Source organism: Anolis carolinensis, chromosome 6 (assembly GCF_035594765.1).
Source record: "Anolis carolinensis isolate JA03-04 chromosome 6, rAnoCar3.1.pri, whole genome shotgun sequence".
In the NCBI taxonomy this organism is placed as follows: domain Eukaryota; kingdom Metazoa; phylum Chordata; class Lepidosauria; order Squamata; family Dactyloidae; genus Anolis; species Anolis carolinensis.
In genome coordinates this window covers 56416667-56442025 of record NC_085846.1, presented here as the reverse complement: position 1 = coordinate 56442025, position 25359 = coordinate 56416667, and the positions used below count along the sequence as shown (strand labels likewise).

At 38.9% G+C, this 25359-nt stretch overlaps 1 protein-coding gene across 2 annotated transcripts in view; it reads left to right on the top strand.

Annotated features, from left to right (window-relative positions):
* Positions 1 to 22230, top strand: part of nme8 (NME/NM23 family member 8) — a 50373-nt gene extending 28143 nt beyond the window's left edge. For both annotated transcript variants that reach the window (XM_062957005.1, XM_016994675.2), the window contains 7 exons: positions 5204 to 5400; positions 8087 to 8265; positions 10965 to 11109; positions 12715 to 12822; positions 14589 to 14740; positions 17316 to 17460; positions 21889 to 22230. In XM_062957005.1, coding sequence (XP_062813075.1) covers positions 5204 to 5400; positions 8087 to 8265; positions 10965 to 11109; positions 12715 to 12822; positions 14589 to 14740; positions 17316 to 17460; positions 21889 to 22138 — 1176 coding nt within the window. In that variant the 3' untranslated portion in view covers positions 22139 to 22230. The remainder of the gene's footprint in view (positions 1 to 5203; positions 5401 to 8086; positions 8266 to 10964; positions 11110 to 12714; positions 12823 to 14588; positions 14741 to 17315; positions 17461 to 21888) is intronic.
* Positions 22231 to 25359: the final 3129 nt, after the last annotated feature.

Genomic DNA, 25359 nt, shown 5'->3' with positions numbered 1-25359 from the left:
AGGATTTCCTTCTTTCAACTATCTTTCATGGGACAGGTGACCAAAACGAAGGGAAGGAAGAGTATATTGGGATGGCAAAGATGTTTCAAAAATATTGCTGAATTCCCATTAGTGTTCTGAAAGAGAGAGAGAGAGAGAGAGAGAGAGAGAGAGAGAGAGAGAGAGAGAGAGAGATACACACACATGAATCTTCTGTGTACCATGTTTTCATAGTTAATTTTTAGGTGTAGGTAGTCATGATAACTCCCCATTGATCAGCTGCCAATGTAAATATTTTGGACAATATCAACAAAGTAATTCATTTTTATTCCATCAGAAGGAGATTTTTTAAAATCAATGGATCTTGCATGATTTCTCAAGAATAAACCACCCCTAAGTAGTTGACATTACAATCGGGCTGGCTCAGAAAAATACGTTGTTCCTTTCTTCTCCAATAACTATGAAAATTACAGCTACATGGAAAGGAAATGTGGAAGTCTGAGAATGTGCCAGATTATATCACTACTAGCTGTGCCCGGCCACGCGTTGCTGTGGCTTAGTCTGGTGGTGTTGGTCAGTCTACATTAGGTTCTATTTATGCTGTGACCTCCACCTTCTTTATACTCACATTAGTAGTAGTATTTGAAGTCTATTACCTGCTTCAATTTTTGTGTTGATTGATAATTGCTTGACAACTCTGTTGTCTTTGGTTTGTTGTTAGTTGTAATGTCTGAATCTGCTGAGTGCGGTTTATATTTTTATTGTGGTACAATAGTCTTTTTTTTGTTTTGCCTGTGTAGGTGTTTATTATTGTTGTTGTTGTAGTGGTCATGAAGGTTGGATAAGTTAGATGCTACTGTATTGTTTTTTGGAGGCCCAGTGTAGCATTGACTTGCCTCTCAGCCTCAGTGCCTGGCTGTTTCTTGCCTGTGATGGTGTTGATTCTTGTTGTTGTTGTTGTTGTCATTGTTATTATTGTAATTGTTTTTTTGGAGGCCAAGTGTGAATGTAGGGATTGGGGAGGTGGATGAGTTGTGTTGTCAAATTTTGTATTTGTTATAGACACAATGCGTTGTTGTGAGTTTTGTGGGTCCGGATTGTAGTTTTGTGGTGTGGTTGTGTTGTTACAATCGGGAGGGAATGCTTTTGTGTTGTGTTGCCAAGTTTCGTATTTCTGGGGCGTTTAGTTGTGTTGTTATAGTCATGATGCGTTGTTGTGAGTTTTGTGGATGCAGTGTGGTTTTGTGGTGTGTTTGTGTTGTTACAACTGGGAGGCAAGGCTTTTGCATTGTTTTGCCAAGTTTTGTATTTCTGGGGCGTTTAGTTGTGTTTTTATAGTCATGATGCGTTGTGAGTTTTGTGGGTCCGGATTGCGGTTTTGTGTTGTGGTTGTGTTCTTACAACTGGGAGGCAAGGCTTTTGCGTTGTGTTGTCAAATTTTGTATTTCTGGGGCATTTAGTTGTGTTATAGTCACGATGCGTTGTTGTGAGTTTTGTGGGTCCGGATAGTGGTTTTGTGGTGTAGTTGTGTTGTTACAACCGGGAGAAAAGGCTTTTGTGTTGTATTGTCAAGTTTTATATTTCTGGGGCGTTTAGTTGTGTGCCAAGTTTCATATTTCTGGGGCGTTTAGTTGTGTTGTTATAGTCACGATGCGTTATTGTGTGTTTTATGGGTCCAGATTGTGGTTTTGTGGTGTGGTTGTGTTGTTACAACCTGGAGGGAAGGCTTTAGTATTGTGCTGCCAAGTTTCGTATTTACGGGGGGTTTAGTTGTGTGCTAAGTTTCATATTTCTGGGGCGTTTAGTTGTGTTGTTATAGTCACGATGCGTTATTGTGTGTTTTATGGGTCCAGATTGTGGTTTTGTGGTGTGGTTGTGTTGTTACAACCTGGAGGGAAGGCTTTTGTGTTGTGTTGCCAAGTTTCGTATTTCTGGGGCGTTTAGTTGTGTTGTTATAGTCACGATGCGTTGTTGTGAGTTTTGTGGGTCCTGTGTGGTTTTGTGGTGTGGTTGTGTTGTTCCAACTGGGAGGCAAGGCTTTTGCATTGTGTTGCCAAGTTTTGTATTTCTGGGGCATTTAGTTGTGTTGTTATTGCATGATGCGATGTTGTGAGTTTTGTGGGTCTGGATTGTGGTTTTGTGGTGTGGTTGTGTTGTTGTAACCTGGAGGCAAGCCTTTTGCATTGTGTTGCCAAATTTCGTATTTCTAGGATGTTTAGTTTTGTTGTTATAGTCACTGCGCAAACAACTTTATCATTTTATATATATAGATGGGCCTTTCCACACAGCCGTATTTGTTAATCTAGTCCAGTGTGGCCAACTCTAAATGGCAACAGTTCTCCAGACTTTCAGAAAAGTATTTGCCATAATTTGCTATTTGATCTGTTTAAATGGAGAAGACAAAAACCAAAACATGCCAAAATGCTAAGCATGTCACTGAGGTGTAATCTCTCCTGGTAGAGTCTGTTAATACATATAGTGAAAAGATACTGGAAAACCTAATATTAGATTCCATGTTTTCTCAAGTACGAACTCACGTCGTTGTTTTTTTAATCCAGCATCTTATTTTTATGTATCTACTTGGAAATACATTTTTCAAATGTTAGAGGAAAACAACTAGGTTATAGTACACAGTCTTGAATTAATCGTGAATTAAATGTCAGTAGTGACTCAACTGGGGGCCTATGAACTGCCATATAAAATGGTGCTTTGAACTGGATTATATGGCAGTGTAGAAGAGGCCTGGGTTGGCTAGAAACCAGAATTTCAGCCCCCAAAACCTGGCTGTTATTGGGCTGCTTGGAAACTGGAGATGGTGGTGTGAGTGTAAAATTGAATACATTGCAGAGGCAAAGGAACAGAAATGTTATGGCTCATGTGAACTACTGTATCATGAAATTGGCTTTGGGAACCTGCCTGATATAAAGTATTTTAGAAGGAAAAGGAAAGCAAGTTTGGGAAGGAAACTTAAATAGGATGAACTATCTATACAATCTTTCCCATGCACTAGTTAGTCAAGAGAAGTCAGTTTTCGGTTACAACATTAATCCCTCTCTCCGTATGTTTTTCTTTTCTCCCTTTTCAGCTGGTCCTATTCCTGCTCTTGTTGTTAGTTCACAACAGTTTCAGTTAATTAAAAATTAGACATGGAAGTAACTCTAAAAAAGAGAAAGCAGAAAAGTAGAAGAATAAAAGACACATACAGCACTCCTTCTCTGGAGAAAAGTCAAAGGCAAAATGCTTCAGATGCAAATGAGAGCAATTCACTGACTGCTACACAGCATGTCAAGAGTTTAGAGATCAATACAAATGAAACCAAATGTCTACTCCCCAGTGAGGCTCTGGTCAAAGAGACAAGGGAATATTTGGCGGCGGCGGGGGTTGGGGGATTCATTTTGTCTACTAAGGCAAAATACCTATGGACGCCCCTGTTTGTGACCTATAATTTTAAAGCTGTTTCAACATCATTCGTTGTCAGACTACACCGAGAAACCAGAGTTCCTCTGAAAGACAACGTACATGGTTTCAGATTCAATGACTTTGCAGAGAACTCAGGCGGGGGGGGGGGGAATCTTTTGAAATCCCACCGCTGCCACCAAATTGCAAAGATGTCAGGAAGGGGGAGAAATCTTTTTTAAAATCCCACCTCTGACACCAATTGCGGAGATGTGGAGGAGTTTTTATTAATTAATTATATTTTATATTATCGCTGCCACCACTTATTAAAGATGTTTTTATTTTAAACGCTGCCACCAGAGGTAAAGATGTTTATAATGCGGCCACCAGATGTTAAGGGGATTATCCACTCTTGCCACCACTATTGGAAGATATAGCCACTGGCTACTTAGAGAGGAGACTTTTAAAATTTTATTTTTCTTCTTTCTTGTTTGCTTTTGATGGTAAAATAGATTTCAGAGACTGAGATGTTAAAAAACAATAACACATTTATTGAGGCACAAGTTTAATGGTTACAATAACTTCTTTTTTAGAGGTACTTTGAATAACAGTTGCAAAGCTGTATTAAGATGTTATAAACTTTAAAATTCCACTTCTTTCTCTCCTGCTTTAACTGCAGTCACCCTGTGAATTTCAGTCACAGACAATCTGTTCCTTATCTGGAAACAGACTACCTTAAAATAAGCCACCAAACTTATTTTAAACTGACTCAAAAATAAACATTTGAGTCTCCCTGATTCTCCAACTGAGAATCGGTCTTCACTGTAATTCCTCCAATTACAGACTACCTTAAAATAAGTCACCAAACTTATTTTAAATTGACTCAAAATCAAACATTTGAGCCAACCTGATCCCTTCACTGAGAATCAGCCTTCTCTGCACCACAAAAGGGCACAGACTCTAAAATCAACCTTCCCTGTGGTTCTCTGACCACAGACTGAGTTTCCCTCCAAATTCTGCTCTCGCTTCAGCTAAACGCAGTTGGTTCCACCCCCTTCTCCATGGCAACCACTCATGAGTGCAGAGTAACTGAAATACTGACTCTTTTAAAACACAGTTAAACATGGCATCTGTAAACTAAAAAAATCACACTTCGTTACAGACTTGAATGACGTTGAAACAGCTTGATGTTCATGTTGTTACATGTTCATTTATAATGTTTTTATGACACAGGAGGCAAAACTTTTTGACCACCCTCATATATTACATGTGTGTAGATTGATGTTCTTTTTGATAAATAGGTCAATTTAAAAATAAATAATATTCTTAATGAGAAAACTTTTCACTGGGAAAAAAAGCATTTTTGTGTGTTTGTTGTCCTCTTGTTGAATTGCCTTGTTGACAGTTGTCCACAAGATCAGAAACTCTACAACATCAAGAGCTCTGCAGTCACAATTTGCTGCTTGCCATTACAATGTCACTACAGACCATCTCTGTCAACTGAAGGAAAGTTTCTGAACTGCCTATTCTAAATGCCTGATTTTTTTGAGACACATTTATGTAGCAGAAGTAATAGAATGAATACAGAAGACTGTTTGTGAATTTGTATACGTTTGTTACATTGAAACCTCAGATTATATTACTCAGTTTTCTCAAATGGAATTATTGGAAGATGGTCTGCTAGTTGGAATGATATATTATGCAACAGGGTTTGTTTTTGTAAAATAAGGAGAAGCGTGTCACTGATTAAATCAAAGGATAATAAGATCTAGTATTTAATGGCTGTCTATTTAATGGCACATTAATCGTAATGGTCTTTTTTTTTCAGCCTGATTTTGAAGACTTTGTTACATTTATGTTGTCTGCACCAAGCCATATTCTGATAGTCTCTGAAGGAAAACAATCACAGCATGTTATGCCTTATTTACAAACATTGGAAGAAGAGGGTGAAGAAGACAAGGAGTGGGAAATGCAAGAAGGTGAAGAAGCTATGCATGGAATGCAGAAAATGCACGAAAAACCAGGGTAAATTGCTGCTTTGTGGGCATGTGTGGAACTTAAGTTTTTTACAATTTTAAAATTCCCTTGGTTGTAATGGGCATACTCTAATTCTAATTATTTCATTCCAACCATGTGTTCTGCTTTGCTCTCAATGCACTCAATAGGGTGCATTGGGAGCATGTTTAACTTCACCAATCAATTTTAGTGGGATCTCACTTCAGCTAATATTGGAGCAAATTAAATAGGCAGTTTGCAGTAAAAGATACAGCCATTTCCCTAAAAAGAAAATACAGGATCCAATTCAGATTAGTAGAAAATCAGGATTGCTAGATGGGGAAGTTTAAACTTTCTATCATCAGATTTTTATCTTTAAACATTGCTCCCTTTCTAGAAAAAAATTGGATTTTGAAAAGAGTAAGCCCACTTCATTGGTATCAGTGACACCCCCAGCTCTTTCTTCATGAAACTCAGTTGAAGAAGGCAAACTCTTAAATAACAGCTATGCTGGCTAAGGAGAGTTTAACCACCCTCACTGGCACATTCTTGTTTGAATCCAAATTGGGACTACAAAACCCAATTTTAGAATACTTTCTAAAGCATGGTTGAGCATACAACTGTGCTTTGGCAGTCTGAAAGAAAATAAAAGTAATAAAAAGAAGATGAAAATAGATAATCTTTTTCGGTGATTCCCCACTACCATTCTAGAATTCTAAGAATGACTAGTAACCCAGTGTTGCAATTCGCCAGCCTTCGTGGTGAATCAGCAGGGCAGCGGGGCAATCCTTGCTCTCGTGCCTGTCTCACCCATAGCAACACTTTTCCATCACATATGGAGAACAATCACCGCATGGCTTTCTCTTGCGCTGGCCTCGTTGCTCCTTATGAAATGAAGGAAGGCTCTCATGTTCTGGGCGCGCCGTTGTAAGACACTTGCAGCACAGTTGAGCTATGAAGCCCCACTGGAAGTGGCTATGCATCATGTAATACGTGGTGTGGCTTGCAGCAACCAGTGTGATGAAATCCTCATCTCCCATTCAATGACTGAATTACGGAAGACCATAGGGAGCTTACTCATCTTAGGCTGGATCTACACTGTATTATATTCCAGAATATGACCCAGGATTTTCTGCTTTGAACTGGATTATAAAAATCTACATTGCCAGATAATCTGAGATAAACAGATAATCTGGGATCAGATTCTGGGATATAGGGCAGTGTAGATCCAGCTTTAATTTTTGTGATTCCCCCTCCCCCCCCCCAGCTTGAAAATGACTTTTTTCTTGGTACTGTCCCATTATCTGGGCCAAGGCCACTAGGAGGCACTAGAGAGGAAAGGATAGTCCAATTTATGGGGGTGGAGGGTGGGTTGAAGAAGGAAAACAATTGCTCCCTGTTTTCCTGTTATTCACCTATATCCCAGACGTGGAAACAACTCTTGCTTATGAAATGGGAAGTGGGGAGGGGGGGAATAACCAGCAAAAATGGAGGGAAATTGGGGTTTCCCTCCTTAACCTCCCCCCCCCCAAATGGACTATTCTTCTCTCTCCTGCACCCCCTAGTGGCCTCCGCCCAGATAATGGAACAGTACCCTTTTCTTTTTAGAGCACATCTTCCAGAAACTCTGGGGAATTCTGGGGTTTATAGCCTTAACAATTACATTTTCTAACCTCTATTCCCACTTAGCACCTATTTTTAGAAATCTGCAGGAGAAAATTATTTGACTAAAAGTGGAGTAAATTAGCAAGTAGATTTTTGCAGATACTGGTTATTATTGTTGTTTACATACTGTATATACTCAAGTATAAGCCTAGATTTTCAGCCCTTTTTTTAGACTGAAAAAGCCTCCCTCAGCTTATACTCGGGTGAGGGTCCTGATTGGCTTATATTTGGGTCAGCTTTACTCGAGAATATATGGTACATTAATTATTTTTCTCTATTATTATTGGTATTTTTACATTTATTATTTTTCTCTATTATTATTGGTATTTTTACATTTATTATTTTTCTCTATTATTGTTGCTACTATTACATTTATTTTACTCTATTATTAATAATAATACAATTATTATTTCACTCTGATCTTATTATTATTATTATTATTATTGCATTTATTATTTTACTCTATTTATTATTACATGTATTATTTTCCTGTATTTTTTATTATTATTATTATTATTATTATTATTATTATTATTATTATTACATGTATTATTTTACTCTATTATTATTAAAAGGATACATAAGCACATTTACATTGAAGAAGATGAGAATAATGATTTGATCAGAGTTGGACAGTCTTATCTTAAATTTGAGGTTTATGTAATTATTCAAAAACATTTAACCTACTGATGCCTCAATTAATGTAATTTTATTGGTATCTATTTTTATTTCTGAAATTTACCATCCTCGGCTTATACTGGAGTCCATGTTTTCCCAGTTTTTTGTGGTAAAATTAGGTGCCTCGGCTTATATTCGGGTCGGCTTATACTCGAGTATATACGGTATACTACATTATTATTATTATTATTATTATTATTTTTCCTTGTCTTACTTAAGCAATGGATTCCTCATGAAGTAGTGTTTATAGTACATCTCCTCTGCCCATGAAATTGTGTCCCTGGTTGTTTAAAAAATATTGCTTGATATTAACATCTATTTTATTTCATTTCAACCCTATTAAATATTAGTATTTTTAAAAATTCTTTTTTAGCTTGAAAGGAGCCTTGGAAAATCACGAGTTACTAAATGTATGTGATATTCAGGACAGTGTGGAAGAAGCAAGTAGACAACTTGCCTTCTTTTTTCCTAATTTTGCCAAATCGAAGAAAGGCCCAGATATTGAAAGAACATTGGCTTTGATTAGACCTGCCCTTTTAAGAGAAAGAAGAGGTTAGTGAAGATCACCACATTTTCTATCTATATTTTATTCCTTCAATATTGTTAACAGATTTAACTAGAAATATGCCAGCTCAGAGGTGGAAATTGCAGATACTGCCAGATGCTGTTAGACTTCAGTTCCTAGAATTCCTCACCATTGGCTATCCTGTGGCAGTGCTGTTGGAGTTATAGTTCAGCAATATCAGGAGGACCACACAAGCCCTACCCCTATTTTAGGAGGATGTGTTCTGGCACTGTTACTGTTTGATGAATTTTTATGCTAGAATAAGCAGAAGACACCGTGCAAGGTTCCATAGAAGAGATTCTGGACAACAATTCCTAAGATTCTTGGCCTCCTAGCTGGTAGACGTTGACACACAAAACACTGAGAGGGTGCCAGATATGGGGAGATTCCACCGCTTCTTAGTTATAAGGTTTTATGATAATGAAATTCCATAGGAACAGTTGAAGAAAAGGAGCATAAAGTTGCCAGGATCTCAGGAGAGATAATTACATTGTCGTACTACTTTCCATCTCTTCCTCTTCTGTTACTTGATGGAATGATGGTTGTTGGATGACAGGGAACAGAGAGGAAACGCAAAGGGAATTGATTCTCCTACTTTCCTTCTGATGAAATCTGAGTGATAATGGCAAATAACATTCTTTGCTGGGGCACACTGATATAGATATGGAAAAATCTATGTTAGAGATAACAATAATCTAATTAATAAAGTAAATATCTTCTGTCTGATATCGACTCCATGGTAACTTGCACAATTTCCATTTTTCCCTTGCAGCCATAAAAATTTGAGCAAGATTTATTGTTGATATTGCATTTGATTGCTTTGGGAATGTTCTTAACTGATCTAACCTCTATACATATTACACTGCTTCTGGCCTTTTTGAATGCCTGAAAAGGAAAATGACAGTGGCAGAAATTGTAATTCTTTGGTGTTACCCTGTCTTGGTGGGGAGAGCATAAAAAGTCAATGCTTCTTTTATGGTAGTCTTTCCCTGGATGGGCACTTTGCCACCTTCCTTCCATGTTCTTGGTTGTCAACTGCCAGTACCCTTCTCTCTACTCTTCTTTCTTTCCATATTACCTGAGGATACAAGTGAGTCAGCTGTGGACAATGAAGGGTGGACAAGAAACCCACCAAATGTCCTTCATCTCTGCCACTGTTTCTTCACACACCACTTCCGCAACGGGCAAATATGGTCTAGAGGTGCAGGAGCTGGCATTACTTTTTTCACTCAAACAGCCTTCCTGCCTAACCAACCTTCTCTTCACCTTAGAGGAGACACATAGGGCAGCACCAAATGACTAAAAGCAGGTGTAGCATGCTCCAAATGTCTTTTGCCATTCCCATAGTCCCATGGGAAAGAAAGTGAAAGATTTTGAAACAGTTGAAAAGCAACTCACTAATGCCTTGAAAGATTTCTCCAGCTACTACAAAGAGAACCACCTGAAGCCCAACCCTTCCAAGACACAAGTGTGTGCTTTCCACTTACGTAACCGTGAAGCCAACAGGAAACTGAAAGTTACTTGGGAAGGCCAAGAGCTCGAACACTGTTTCCATCCTAAATACCTTGGTGTCACCTTAGATCGAACACTAACATATAGGAAACACTGCATGAACACCAAGCACAAAGTAGCTGCACGCAATAACATCCTGCGGAAACTGACTAGCAGCGCATGGGGTGCAGACCCACAAGTAATAAGAACATCAGCCTTGGCCCTGTCTTTCTCAACTGCAGAGTATGCCTGTCCTGTTTGCTTGGCACAAGTCTGCCCATGCAAAGCAGGTGGACATAGCACTGAATGAAACATGCAGAATCATCACAGGATGCCTTAAACCTACACCTGTTGATAAACTCCACAAACTAGCTGGCATTGCCCCTCCTGACGTGCGACGAGAAGTTGCTGCTAACTGCGAGAGAAAAAAGGTCGAACATTGTGAAAGCCATCCACTGCATGACGATCAGCCTCCTCCCACCAGACTCAAATCAAGGAAGGGCTTCATGAGAACCACCACTCCTCTTGATGTTTCTCTAGCAGCAGCAAGGGTGTCCCTCTGGGCAGCTAAACCTGGCAATTCTAACTGGATGGCCCCCCATGAGGGTCTTCCTCCAGGGGCAAACCAAGAATGGGCAACTTGGAAGTCCCTAAACAGACTGAGAAGCGGAGTGGGCAGATCTAAAGACAACTTGGCAAGGTGGCACTACCTGGAGGAATCCTCCACCTTGTGTGACTGTGGAGCAGAAAAAACAACTCCGCATATGTATGCTTGCCCACAATGCCCTGCCTCATGTACGGAGGAGGAGTTGTTTAAAGCTACGGACAATGCGGTTGCTGTTGCCCGCTTTTGGTCCAAAACTATTTAGTTGCTTGTGATTTCCTTTTTCCCCCCATCATTTTGAAATGTATTTGTCGTGTAATGCTTTTGACACGAAATAAAATAAATAAATGGGAAAGAAGTAGTCCATCAGACCTCTACAAAGAGGGTGATAGGCCAGCATCATTATAGGATCCCTACTCTAGTAGGTTTGCCTTTGAACATTTATCTTTGATCAGTTTGAATAATGGTATAAGTTACAGTCCGGCAAAATCTAGAGAAGTCTCATTGCCCTTCCAACACCTAATGGTGTGGGTTAGCATGATACAATGTAGTGGGGCTAGATAGCTGTTCTTTTTTATCTTTTGCATGCAGACTCTATTCTGAAGAGGATTGCAGAAGATGGCTTTGAAATAGCAATGCAAAGGGAAATAGTCCTAACAGAAGCTCAAGCACGCTTGTTTTACAAAGAGCATGAAAATGAAGATTATTTCCCAATTCTGCTAGAAGAAATGACCAGGTAATTCATTTTGCAACAGTTTAGAAGTCTGCCCCATGAATGAGAATAAAACAGTACTCAGAAATATACTGTAATTTTTTAATTTAATTATTTTATTTATCGTATCAGAAGCGAATAGAGGGTACCATTATCATGTATTTAAAAACACAAACAAAGTTTAAAACTTGGCATTACAGTGTTCCCTCACTTATCGCTGGGGTTAGGTTCCAGGACCACCCGCAATAAGTGAAAATCTGCGAAGTAGGGATACTATATTTATTTTAATGTTTATACATTATTTTAGTAGTTATACACTATCTTAAGTCTTTATCAACGAATTCTGTGTTGATAAATCGCCTCCTTTTCCTCCCGTTGCCGCTCGGGCTCCTTTTCTCTCCCTTTGGCTTCTCCTTCCTCAGGCTGTAAATTGCAATTTTTTATGATTTATAATAGTCTTTTAGAGTTTATTGAAAAAACGCGATACAGCGAATCCCGAAAAGTGAACTGCGAAGTAGTGAGGGAACACTGTATACTAAATGTCCTTTAATCGGGAGCTGGCCACTTGGAGTGCCTCTGGTGTTGCTATAAGAAGATCCTCCATTGTACATGTGGCAGAGCTCAGTCTGCATTGTAGTAAGTCAGTGGTTCTCAACCTGTGGGTCCCCAGGTGTTTTGGCCTACAACTCCCAGAAATCCCAGCCAGTTTACTAGCTGTTAGCATTTCTGGGAATTGGAGGCCAAAACATCTGGGGAACCACAGGTTGAGAACCACTGTAGTAAGTGGTCTGTGGCTTGCTCTTCTCTACGCCTGCATGTCGTGGACTCCACTTTGTAGCCCCATTTCTGAAGACTGGCTCTGAACCTCGTGGTGTAAAAAGAAGTACATGCACAAGAATGAGCAGCTATATCCATAAGAATATTTCAGAGAGATGAATTCTCAACCATCTATGTTGGCTCTCTATACTGATTAGTGAATCACAGTGTTAAAGTCAATTGTTTAATGTCCTGAATCATGGAATATCAAAGTTAGAAGGTCTTAGGCCCCTTCTACATTGCCATATAAAATCCAGATTATCTGCTTAGAACTAAATTATATGAGTATAGACTCATGTAATCCAGTTCAAAACAGATAATGTGGATTATCTGCCATGATATTCTGGATTATATGACAGTGTAGAATGTCCTGAGTCTTGTAGTGAGATTGATGGCATTAACTGGACAAAGTTGAAATCATGTCTAAAACTCATAAAATCTGTTCCATTTTGAATGAGTTCTATAAATTAATAAATCTAGTCCCATCTTTTCCAATTTTTAAAAAATAAATCTATACATTGAATGAAAGTGTCTCAAACTATATTGTGGTTGAATTAAATATTTTGGATTTTTTTTAGTAGGCAATTTCTTTCAGAGGTCATTGATTTTTTTATTCCTCTAGTGACTAGTCTCTTCGTCGTGTACAAAATTCTTCATTTGAAAATGCCGAACTCAGCTTTTTGAATGATTAATGTCCTTAGAACAAAATTAATGTAGTTTGCATTAAATATATATTAAAATAGTCATATTACAAGGAAATAGATATGGTTATAACAAATATATTTTTTAAAAAATTCTGCTGTCTTTCTATAGTGGGCCAACTCTTGCACTTGCTCTGGTACAAGAACGTGCAATACAAAAATGGAGAAGCTTGCTGGGCCCAAAGATAGTTGAGGAAGCAAAGGAACAATGCCCAATGAGGTACTTGGATGAAATAATTATGCAGTAGAAATGTATAGATAAATGAAGTTATGTATGTTTGCACTCCAAGCATGCAAGTCATTATCATGTGACAATAGTGCCATCATCTGGACAGTTCTTAATACTTCTTTAGCACCTTGCAGCAGAATTTAGTGCAGTTACAAAATAAATAACTGCAAGAGTATACAAGTGAACATGTAGCAAAAATTTGTTTATTTGCAAGACTAGTGGGCATGCTATTATATCTCCTTAAATGAGACTGCATTAAAATGCATATGTCAAAGGTTGGGGAAGGGGAAAATGTGTTGGCAACCATTAATGGGGTGTGTACTTGTGTGTACATTTTTGCCATGTTTATAAGGTGGAATGAAGTATATAAGTCTACAAATGTGGCTAGATGTTGCAACCACAAGATCTGCTGTTTAACTCTGGCTTACAATACACATCATACAATCGTCTAGTATTAGACTACAACTTCCAGTGAACACTTGTGTAATTTTAGTAGGTCCTTATCAGAGTTATGCATCTTCCTATCAATGTTATTAATAATCTTGAAATATTTACATTCACTTTAAATTACGAAATATAGACAGAATCTATAGTACAATCTTTCCTTCAGATTTAACTGAGGCAAACTCCAGTGTGGCGAGTTCTCAAACTTTTTCAGACATTGAGCCCTTTTTGAAGTAAACTATCGGGTTCTCTTCTCCCAGTTGTGCTATGGGTCAGTCTTCCACCAGAAAAAGCACCAAGACACATGCTGGTAGATTCCAACAGGTTTTTATTGTACAGAATACCAGAACCTTCTCTTTGGCCCATTTATATAGGGGCTCTCACATACCAGAGGGTAAAATGAGGTTTTATGGTTGGCCCATTTTATGGCTGGCATCTGTTCTTTGTCAGCCGACCGGAGATGTCAAAGATTGGAGATCATGAAGTCAAGAAATGTTTGTATAATGTGTGTGTGTGTGTGTGTGTGTCAGGTATGGCCAAACGTTAGACCAACATAAATTTAACAGTGTTATCAGTTGAAGACCCCAGGGGCTATCCAATCCAACCCCTTTCTGCAAGCAAGGTGAGAGGAAATTGCAGGGTTGTTGTATGTCTTTTGGGCTGTGTGACCATGTTCCAGAAGTATTCTCTCCTGATGTTTCACCCACATCTATGGCAGGCATCCTCAGAGGTTGTGAGGGAATTGATCTGGAAGGTGAGAGAGGTGAGGAAAAAGGCTTTTGGGGGCAAGAGAGGTAGGGGACGGGGAGAGGTAGGAGCAGGAAAATGAGGGAAAGCTTGGTGGAGAGGAAAGTGCAGAGCCCTCAGTATGTTTCGCTGAGCCCCAAAGGCTCCCCAGAGCACACTTTGAAAACTGCTACTCCAGTGCTTTCTTTATTCATGAATCACACTCCCTCGAACTTGGCCATAGAAGAAAAAGATTGTCTTGGATGTGGCTATGTGGTTATCTCTCCTTCCCAATCACCTGGAGAAGTTTGAGCACCATAATGTGGCATTTCCATTGGCACTGCAAAACAAATGCACCACAAAAATCTAGTGTCGGGATCCTCAAGCTGGCAAAGGATAAGAGAGTAGAAAATAATGCGAAACACACATAAGCCCAAAATGTTCTTCACAGTGCATGCAAATATGAACCACATTTGTGTATATGTATTTAAAATTAGATTATCCACTGTAGAAGCATTGGCCATTGCAACTTGAGAACATGAAACCACCATGCTATATATCAAATTTTCTAATTTATTTTCCCCTAGTTTACGTGCGGAGTTTGCAGTTGATAATGCGCCAATCAATCAGTTGCATGGCAGCACAACTCCTGACCAAGCACAAAGGGAATTAGAATTCTTTTTCCCTGTGGAAAACACTTTGGCTGTCATTAAACCCACTGCTCTTGAAGAACATAAAGGTAAATGCCATGAGAAAGTTGCACACAGTTATCTTTACACATATTTATTTATTGTGTCAGAAGCGAATTGAGAATATAATGAATTTAAAAACCATAAACAAAATTAAAAACTGGGCATTGTACTAAATTTCCTTTGACTGGAAGTTGGTCACTTTAAGTGCCTCTGATGCCGACTATGACAACAACAACAACAACAACAACAACAACAACAACAACAACATCTTTATTTAACTGCTTATGTTTTATTCTTTTGTATTGCTGTGTATTGGCATCGAATTCTGCCAGTTTTGTAAGCCGCCTTGAGTCCATTCGGGTGAGAAGGGCAGGATAGAAATGATGGAAATAAACAAACAAATAAATAAATAATAAACAACAACACTTTATTTATATTGTGTTCTATCTCCCTGAGGGGACTCAGGGCGGATTACATAACACACATATGGCAAGCATTCAATGGCGTTATACAATTAACATTGACAAAAAAAATACATAGATCTTATTTCCAGCATCTTAGAGGCTGTGCCCGACTCCGGCCACACTGGGGGTGGGAGGGGGGTGCTGTTGCCCCATCTTTCTTGCCAAGGAGCTTTGTCGTCCTTAGATGTCCTTCCGATCGATGTCCTTAAGGGTGCCTTTATTACCTTCCTGCTAAAAGCGGTACCTGTTTATCTACTTGCATTTCTGTCTTCGATATGCTAGGTGGGCAGGGAGCTGAGGCTAATGGCGGGTACTCATCCCGACCCAGGCTTGAACTGCCAACCTTTCAATTGGCAGGATTTTCTCCAGCTAGTGGTTTAGCCTACTGTGCTAAGCCCAGCCCCTTCATACATGTTCGAATGGTTAAGCAGGAGCTGGATTAGACCTGCTATCCTGCTTTTGATGTTGATGGGCCTACTGGCTCACCTGCTCTGGTGGTCAAGTCACATACAGAGTGTTCCTCAAAGAGAACCTACTGAAGGTTCAGCCCTCTGCCGTTAATGCCAAAAATTTGCTATCCACAGGAGCTGTAGCCAGAGGCTAGGGATGTGACTATTTTTGATGGTGTGACCTATGGTGAGATCTTGTGAACTCCCCTCCATATATGATGGAAATATGAAGGTCTTCTGTGCCTGAGCATGGAGTGAAAGGAATGTACAATAAATCCAACACATGGGTAGACAATGTATAATTTTCAAATGAATTGTATTTGATTAAAATGCAATGTGATGTTATTTTGTGGAATTATTATGATGATTTAGAAAACGCCTATGGCAGGCAATATGAAAGAGATATAGTGACATAATAAATCAGTGTCCAATATCTGGTGGACCTTTCTCCTGGCACAAAGCAAAACTCGTACAACCCAATCAGTGCTGATATTTGTAGGCAGGCAGCATTAATATTGGATTGGTGACCTTGCCTTTTTTTACAATAGCTTCCCAAAAGTTACAGTACCCATTATCTCAATACACAGCAGTTCACAGGCAGTAAGAACTGGCCAAATGATGACTTCCTTGAGGAACACAAGGGTAAATGTTCAAAGATAAACCAGCTGAAGCAGAGATTCTATAATAGTACTCCACTTTCTTTGCAGAGGTCTGATATGTTGCTTCTTGGTGCACAAGAGAGGCAGCCATATAATACGAATGTAGAGAAATTACTTTTGTGACATTAATACCAAGAATATGCCAATCAGCATAGCAATTTCTGATGTTTACTGAGGATTCTGGAAGGTGTAACTTCTCTGAGCTCTTCCTGTAACTTTGTTTCACTTCCCCGTGGCTCTAAATTTTAGTTATGGAAAATTGGTTAGGGAGTCTGGCCATCTTCTGAAGATATTACTCAAGTTCCAAATATACCTCAAATTCAACTGATCCCTTGTTTCCCAAACTGGCCCAAATAAATTCCTGATTTCTCAGTCTCGGTTTCATACCCAACAATATTCAAAGTAACATAATTTCTCTCCTAAATTCTACAATTAAAACAATGACTTATGCATTGGGCCATTCCTCCATCCAAGGAAGGAAAGGGTAATTATCTCTAATTTTCTACATACAACAAATACCTGGCCATAGAGAAAAACATATATGTGTAGCCTTTATAATACTATTTCCCACACCATTCCTAAAGGATCCTAATCAAGTCCCTATCTATACTAACCATTTAATGCAGTTCAGAGCTAGTTTCAAATTGCGATGGCCAGACAACAAAATACCACAAAAGAATATGAAAGAAAGCCCTGAATGTGTATCAGTGTTCTGTGGTTAGTGAAATCACTATCTGGGCCTGAAATGACTTCAGGATTTCCTATGTAATAATCTACAGAGCAATATTGGTTTGAAACTTCATTACATTGTCAGTGTAGATCGACTCTAGAGAAACAAATGTTGATCAGACACAAGGAACTACAAGAGGGACGGAGTATGGGAAAGCCACTTAAACAGGCAAAATTACAATTCAATATCCTTGAAAAATATCAGAACAAAATGGTATGATACACATGTAGTGATAAATTTTAATTTGCATCTGATAGTTTAAGAGCTAAAATCTTTTGAATTTCAAAATAATGTGACTTATTTTTACTTTTCCTTCCAAGATGAAATAATAAATAAAGTAAAACAGGCTGGATTTATCATTTCTGAAATGAAAGAAACACAGATAACACCTGAGATGGCAGCACAGTTTTATAAAGCTCAAGAAAATCAACCATTTTTTGGTCAACTTGTAGATTATATGTCAAAGTAAGTGTGTGGTTTTTTAAATGCAATATGGTATAAGCACATCCCTTCTAATTCTGAATTTATGAAGAAGGCTAAAATGCCTGATATTTTCAATATGTGTTAAAAAGTGATGCAATATATTATCATTACTTTTTGTTAAAGAAATAATAAGTGAAGTGAAGTGAACAATGTGACTTTTAGCACATATTTCCAAGCCCATGCTTAAGATGATTATTGAATCTAAACGTGTAAGATCACCCTGACATTACCCAGTGAAATTATGCTTGGGAACACAGTAGAATCTCAGTAACTGCTGTGTGATGGTAGAACATCTTGGTGAAGTGGTCATCAAAATGATGACAGTGTGTATTGCAAGGAGTGCATTTACAAGAAATTGATTAATGGTACCTTACAGCTAAGACCTGAACATGGGAAGAACTTGTGTTGTATTCTCTATTTTAAAAAGTACCAAAATGAAGTCAAGATTAGCATCATTTGGTCTTCATTCCAAAAATTAGGACCACTGGAAAACCAAGTATTTTATAATGTACTAGCTGTGCCCGACCGCGTGTTGCTGTGGCTTAGTCTGGTGGTGTTGGTCAGTCTACATTAGGTTGTATTTATGCTGTGACCTCCACCCTTCTTTATACTCACATTAGTAGTAGTATTTGAAGTCTGTTACTTTCTTCAATTTTTGTGTTGATTGATAATTGCTTGAGATCCCTGTTGTCTGGTTTGTTGTTAATCATGATGTCTGATTCTGCTGAGTGCGGTTTATATTTTTATTGTGGTACAATAGTCTTTTTTTTTTGTCTGTGTAGGTGTTTATTATTATTGTTGTTGTAGGGTCATGAAGGTTGGATAAGTTAGATGCTACTGTATTTTTTTGAGGCCCAGTGTAGCACTGACTGGCTTCTCAGGATTGTGGTTTTGTGTTGTGGTTGTGTTGTTACAACCGGGAGGCAAGCTTTTGCATTGTGATGTCAAGTTTTGTATTTCTCAGGCGTTTAGTTGTGTTGTTATAGTCACGATGCGTTGTTGTGAGTTTTGTGGGTCCTGATTGTGGTTTTGTGGTGTGGTTGTGTTGTTACAACCAGGAGGCAAGGCTTTTGTGTTGTGTTGCCAAGTTTTGCATTTCTGGGGCGTTTAGTTGTGTTGTTATAGTCACAATGTGTTGTTGTGAGTTTTGTGGGTCCGGATTGTGGTTTTGTGGTGTGGTTGTGTTGTTGTAACTGGGAGGCAAGGCTTTTGCATTGTGTTGCCAAGTTCCGTATTTCTGGTACGTTTAGTTGTGTTGTTATAGTCACTGTGCAAACAACTTTATCCTTATATATATATACTAGCTGTGCCCGGCCACGCGTTGCTGTGGCGAAGAATGGTGGTATGGGAAATAAAGTATTGAGGAATTGGTGATAGTTAAGGTAAAGGATAAATGTTTTCCCCTGACATTAAGTCCAGTCATGTCTGATTCTGGGGGTTGGTGCTCATCTCCATTTCTAAGCCGAAGAGCCGGCGTTGTCCGTAGACTCCTCCAAAGTCATGTGGGATGACTGCATGGAGCGGCGTTACCTTCCCACCGGAGCAGTACCTATTGATGCACTCACATTTACATGTTTTTGAACTTCTGGGTTGGCAGAAGCTGGGGCTAACAGTGGGGGCTCTGTCAGTTCCCCCAATTCAAACCTGCGGCCTTTCGGTCCAGAAGTTCAGCAGCTCAGCGCTTTAACATGCTGTGTCATCAGGGGATATTATTTCCTAAAGGTTGTGAATATACAATATTTCTGATTGTTTTGTTTTTTTTGTCTGTTGGAGGCAAGTATGAATGCTGCAATTAGGAAAAATGATTAGGATGTAATGGCCTTGCAGATTTAAAGCCTAACTGTTTCCTCCCTGAGTGATTTTTTTGTTGGGAGGTGTTAGCTGGCCCTGATTGTTTCCTGTCTGGAATTACCTTGTTTTCAGAGTGGTGTTGTTTGCGATATTTTATATGCTTCTACTGTCTGTGGCCCTGAGAAAACAGAGGATTGGCCAGACTTTGATGATGGGAATCCTTTGTTGGGAGGTGTTAGCTGGCCCTGATTGTTTCTGGGTGGAATTCCCCTGTTTTCAGAGTGGTGTTCTTTATTTAGTGTTCTGATTTTAGAGATTGTATTGTTCTGTTTTATTATACCACATTAATTTTTATATATTCTGATTTTAGTGTTTTTGAATACTTGGAGCCAGATTGTATTCATTTTCACGGTTGACCGCAACACAATAATAATAATAATAATAATAATAATAATAATAATAATAATAGTAAGGATAGTAATGATAGTAATAATAATGACTTTGGTAATACATAGTGCTTCACTGCCTTCTCAGCTTCCTTTCTGGAAGAATCCTTTCTTGGGAGGTGTTAGCTGGCCCTGATTGTTTCCTTTGTGGAATTTCCAATTTCCTTGCTTTATTTACTTTCTTTATTTCTTTATTACTGTCTTGGTTTTAGAGATTATATTGTTCTGCATTATTCTATCCTAGAAATTATTTCATATCAAAGTAGAATCTCACTTATCCAACATTCGCTTATACAATGTTCTGGATTATCCAACACAGTCTGCCTTTTCATAATCAATGTTTTTGTAGTCAGTGTTTCAAATTCATTGTGATATTTTACTGGTAAATTTGTAAATACAGTACAGTAGAGTCTCACTTATCCAACGTAAGTGGGCTGGCAAAATGTTGGATAACCGAATATGTTGGATAATAAGGAGGCGTTAAGGAAAAGCCTATTAAATATCAAATTAGGTTATGATTTTACAAATGAAACACCAAAACATCATGTTAGACAACAAATTTGGCAGAAAAAGTAGTTCAATACGCAGTAATGCTATGTAGTAATTACTGTATTTATGAATTTAGCACCAAAATATCACGATATATTGAAAACATTGACTACAAAAATGCGTTGGATAATCCAGAATGTTGGATAAGCGAGTGTTGGATAAGTGAGACTCTACTGTAATTACTATATAGCATTACTGCGCATGGAACTACCTTTTCTGTCAAATTTGTTGTATAATATGATGTTTTGGTGCTTAATTTGTATAACGATTACCTAATTTGATGTTTAATCAACTTTTCCTGAATCCCTTCTTATTATCCAATATATTTACTTATCCTGCCGGCCTGTTTATGTTGGATAAGTGAGAGTCTACTGTATATTGATCATCTTATATTATCTGCTTAGAACTGGATTATATGAGGCTCCTTCTTCACAGTTGTATAAAATGCACACTGAACTGGATTATATGGCAGTGTGGAGTCAAGATAATCCAGTTCAAAGCAGATAATATAAGATTATAAATGGGTTATATAGCTGTGTGGAAGGACCTTGAGTCTACGCTGCCATATAATCCAGTGCAAATTAGATAATCTGTGGAAGAAGACTCAGTGAGGCCTAAATCTGCCTGTCCCCTAACTGAAACCTGGCTGTCCCTTGGTTGCTAGGCAACGAAGTGGGCAGAGATTAGCCCTCTAAACTGGCAGCAATTGGATAAAAACAATTATTGCTCTCCCTCTAATTAGGACTTTATTTTTCTTTTCTTTTTGTTGTATCAACCTAGAGGCGTGGATGATGGGTTGTGTTGTCAAATTTCGAGGTTGGGGGGCCTGTAGTTTTGTTGTTTTGTCCACTGCCCTGATGCCATCACTCTTTTATATATATAGATAGATTGCTCCCACTGGCAAGACAGTGCTTGAGTTAGGAATACAGTATATAAGGAAAGGCCATCATTCTGAGACTGAGGTTCGAGGATCTTTAGGGATACCCTGATCTCAGACTGGAAACATATTGACCACTGCAGTACTGTTAGAACTAGTGTCATGTGGATCCTATAAGATGTAATTACAATTACTATTACAATTCCTGAACTATCTTCAACGGCAGCAAGATCTAAAGCACATTGCAGTAGTCCATTTGGGAAAATTATCAGACCATGAACTATAGTAGTCATGGAACTCTCTGTCCAAGGACAGCTGATTGGCCAGCCAAAGTTTTCTCTGGCCACATAGCTGGTCCCAGCTTCATAAAAAGAGTTTGCTTATACCTATAGGCACAAAGGATAAAGAATAAAGATTCTCTATGTCTAGAGTCTTTATATCTTCTACAACTATCTATAGAAGCAATAATGATATCATATAAAGATTGTCTAAACAAGTAGAAAATGTAGATGGAGGGTTCTTCAAAATAAAAAAGGATGGAAGCTAACACAATTACTTTCTTATGCACCAAGAGTAGTTTAGTTTGTCTATATTTCTGGTGTCTGTAACATGCTCTTAGCACAGGGTGCACACTCCAACAGACTCTCTCAGCATGTGATATTTAGTAACTAATTCAGCACAAATGATGGAATCCTCAAAGTAAGATTGCTTGCATTTCTTCAACTGTTTTATGCCTTGGTTTTCCAGTGGTCCATCCATGGTAATGATTCTCACCAAAGAAAATGCTGTAGAAGACTGGCGAAAATTAATGGGACCCACTGATCCAGAGAAGGCAAAAGAAACTAATCCGGATTCATTGCGGGCTCAGTTTGCAAAAGATATTCTGCGCAATGCTGTTCATGGGTCATCAAATGAAGAACAGGCTAAAACAGCCATTGATTTTGTTTTTGGTGATGTTGATTTGGAGAGCTTGAAGCAGAAATATGTTTATGTATAATAATCTTTCAAAAGATAGTTATTTTGAAGTAAACAGAGTTCCCTGCAACATAGTATGTTTCTAATAAATACTGTTGCTTTTGGATTGTGCAAGTTAAGAATGCTATCTCCATTTCATAAGTAACTAGCTTGGGGACCCGGCGGTGCCCGGGTTATTAGTAGAGGGCATTGAGTTATTTTGGGATGTGAGGAAATATCACTCAAGTTTGGTCCAGATCCGTCGTTGGCCGAGTCCAGTGCTGTCTGGATAAGGGTGAACTACAACTCCCAGAGGTAAAGGAGAATCACCCTGAAACCCTGCCTGTATGCTCAGTTGGGTATGATGAGGCAGTGTGCCACGTTTGGTCCAGATCCGAAGTCAGCTGGGTTCAGGGCTGTGTGTATAAGGATGAACTACAACTCCCAGAGGCAAAGGAGAATCACCCCAACACCTTGCCTGTATGCTCAGTTGGGCATGGTGAGGAAGTGTGCCAAGTTTGGTCCAGATCCGAAGTTGGCTGGGTTCAGTGCTGTCTGTATAAGGGTGAACTACAGCTCCCAGAGCAAGAAGTGAGTGAAGCTACTTGATTCATCCTCCCCCAATCTTCCCCAGGATGGAAAGGGGTTCATGGCGGTTCTGTGTGCCAAGTTCGGCACAGTTCCGTCACTGATGGGCATCACAGTCGCCTGTGGGAGCCGTAGCAATTGAAAGTACTAGAAATCCCATCACCCACGGTCCATTGTCCCGCAAACGGCACCAGGGCGTAAAGTGCATCATGGGGATTAAGTGTGCGAAGTTTGGTCCAGATCCGTCATTCCTGGTGGTCACAGTGGCCTGTGATAGTGGCGGCCAATCAGAAAGCTGCCACATACACACATACATACATACATACATACATACATACATATATACATACACCGCCCACCACATACATTGACTTTTATTATATATATATAGATATAGAGATTGTGAAAATGTTATCATGCCATTCAAGAAGGAAATAGCTTCCTCTAACGTGATATCTTGTATCATCATCAGATTTTATGTACAAGAAAACTGTACATAACTGAAGATTTAGATTCAAAGACAGAGATGTGGCCCATGGGGTCATTTCCAGTTTATAATATCGGCTCTGTTTCTACAAATGTAGTTTATGGATGTTAGGAACGTTCATAATTATTAATTCACAAGTCAAAATGACAACAACACTGGGTTCCCTAGCAGTCAGAAAATTCTATCAGGAAGAAGAAAAGAAGTCTGCACAATTTTCCTTTTGGTATGTGATGTCCCAAAGCATTGCAGTGAAAATATTTTACAGAGAGAAATGCAGAATTTGTGCAAAATTCCTGTTTTATGTGTGCTCCCCTACATACTCACATACATATTATTTGCAGAACAATTCCATCACTACATTTCAGAACATTTGACTATCAGGAGAATACTGTGGAGGGATATTAGTTGTATCCTTCAGCGGGGATAAAACTAGCATAGTATTTTGTCCTTACATGTGAGGATGAAATGGGAGAAGCTTTACTAGCTCTTTTGGCATGATTTAGGTTTAGGAAATAATCTAAGAACAATATTCTAAATTGGCACACTAAATCACATAATATATTATATGGACCTGAAATATATTGGTTATTTAAAACACAGTCATAACTCCTAGAGCTAGTCACAACTGAGAAGCGGTTTCCTGGAGGTGATCCCAGTTACTTCTGTGAATAGATCCTCTAATAATAATAATAATAATAATAATAATAATAATAATAATAACAACAACAACAACAACAACAACAACAACAACAACCCTGGCAGAATATGTAAAGCAAAGCGAAAAACCTACTTTGATTGAAGTCAAAAATCAGAAACTCCTCAAAGCACAGCAGACAAAAAACCAGTACAAGAAAACCGCACTACAAACTAGAGCTGACAGCTGGCACAACAAAACATTGCATGGAATGTTCCTTGACAAAACTGAAGGAAAAGCTGATAAGGAGAAGACATGGCTCTGGCTCACAAATGGGACCCTGAAGAAGGAGACAGAAGGCCTGATCCTTGCAGCCCAGGAGCAAGTAATAAGAACAAATGCAATTAAGGCCAAGATCGAAAAATCAGCTGATGACCCAAAATGCAGACTGTGCAAGGAAACTGATAAAACCATTGATCATCTCCTCAACTGCTGTAAGAAAATTGCACAGACAGACTACAAACAGAGGCACAATTACGTGGCCCAAATGATTCATTGGAACTTATGTCTCAAGTACCACCTCCCAGCAGCAAAGAACTGGTGGGATCACAAACCTGCAAAAGTATTGGAAAATGAACATGCAAAGATACTGTGGGACTTCCAAATCCAGACTGACAACGTTCTGGAACACAACACACCAGACATCACAGTTGTGGAAAAGAAAAAGGTTTGGATCATTGATGTTGCCATCCCAGGTGACAGTCGCATTGACGAAAAACAACAGAAAAAACTCAGCCGCTATCAGGACCTCAAGATTGAACTTCAAAGACTCTGGCAGAAACCAGTGCAGGTGGTCCCGGTGGTGATCGGCACACTGGGTGCCATGCCAAAAGATCTCAGCCGGCATTTGGAAACAATAGACATTGACAAAATACGATCTGCCAACTGCAAAAGGCCACCCTGCTGGGATCTGCGTGCATCATCCGAAAATACATCACACAGTCCTAGACACTTGGGAAGTGTTCAACTTGTGATTTTGTGATACGAAATCCAGCATATCTATCTTGTTTGCTGTGTCATAAATAATAATAATAATAATAATAATAATAATAATAATAATAATAATAATAATAATAATAATAATAATAATAATTCTTGCCTACCTCTCCCTATGGCTCGAGGCAGGTCACAGCACAGTAAAAAAACACACAAATATTATAAAAATTCTACAAACACACATATTAAAATGCAGTTCCATAAAAACTACATATCAAAGCATTGGCCCATGTAGTGAGCTGACTGGACCTCTAGGGTGTTTTGGGGGCTCTGGGCCAGGGATCAGTGGGCATTCAATCTTCCTGGACAGAATGGCTGGTCTTGGCGGCTTATAGCAAAGTGGGGAGAGTGGCCAGGACTCTCTGGCTGAGCTCCTTCTCAGACCTGGATTGCGGGCTCTTTTTCCTCCCAGGGCCGAGAAGCCACCAAAGACAAACTGGTCAAAACAATGTGGCAGACTCTTCCAGCATTTGGGTGAGAAAGGGAAAGGAGCTATGAA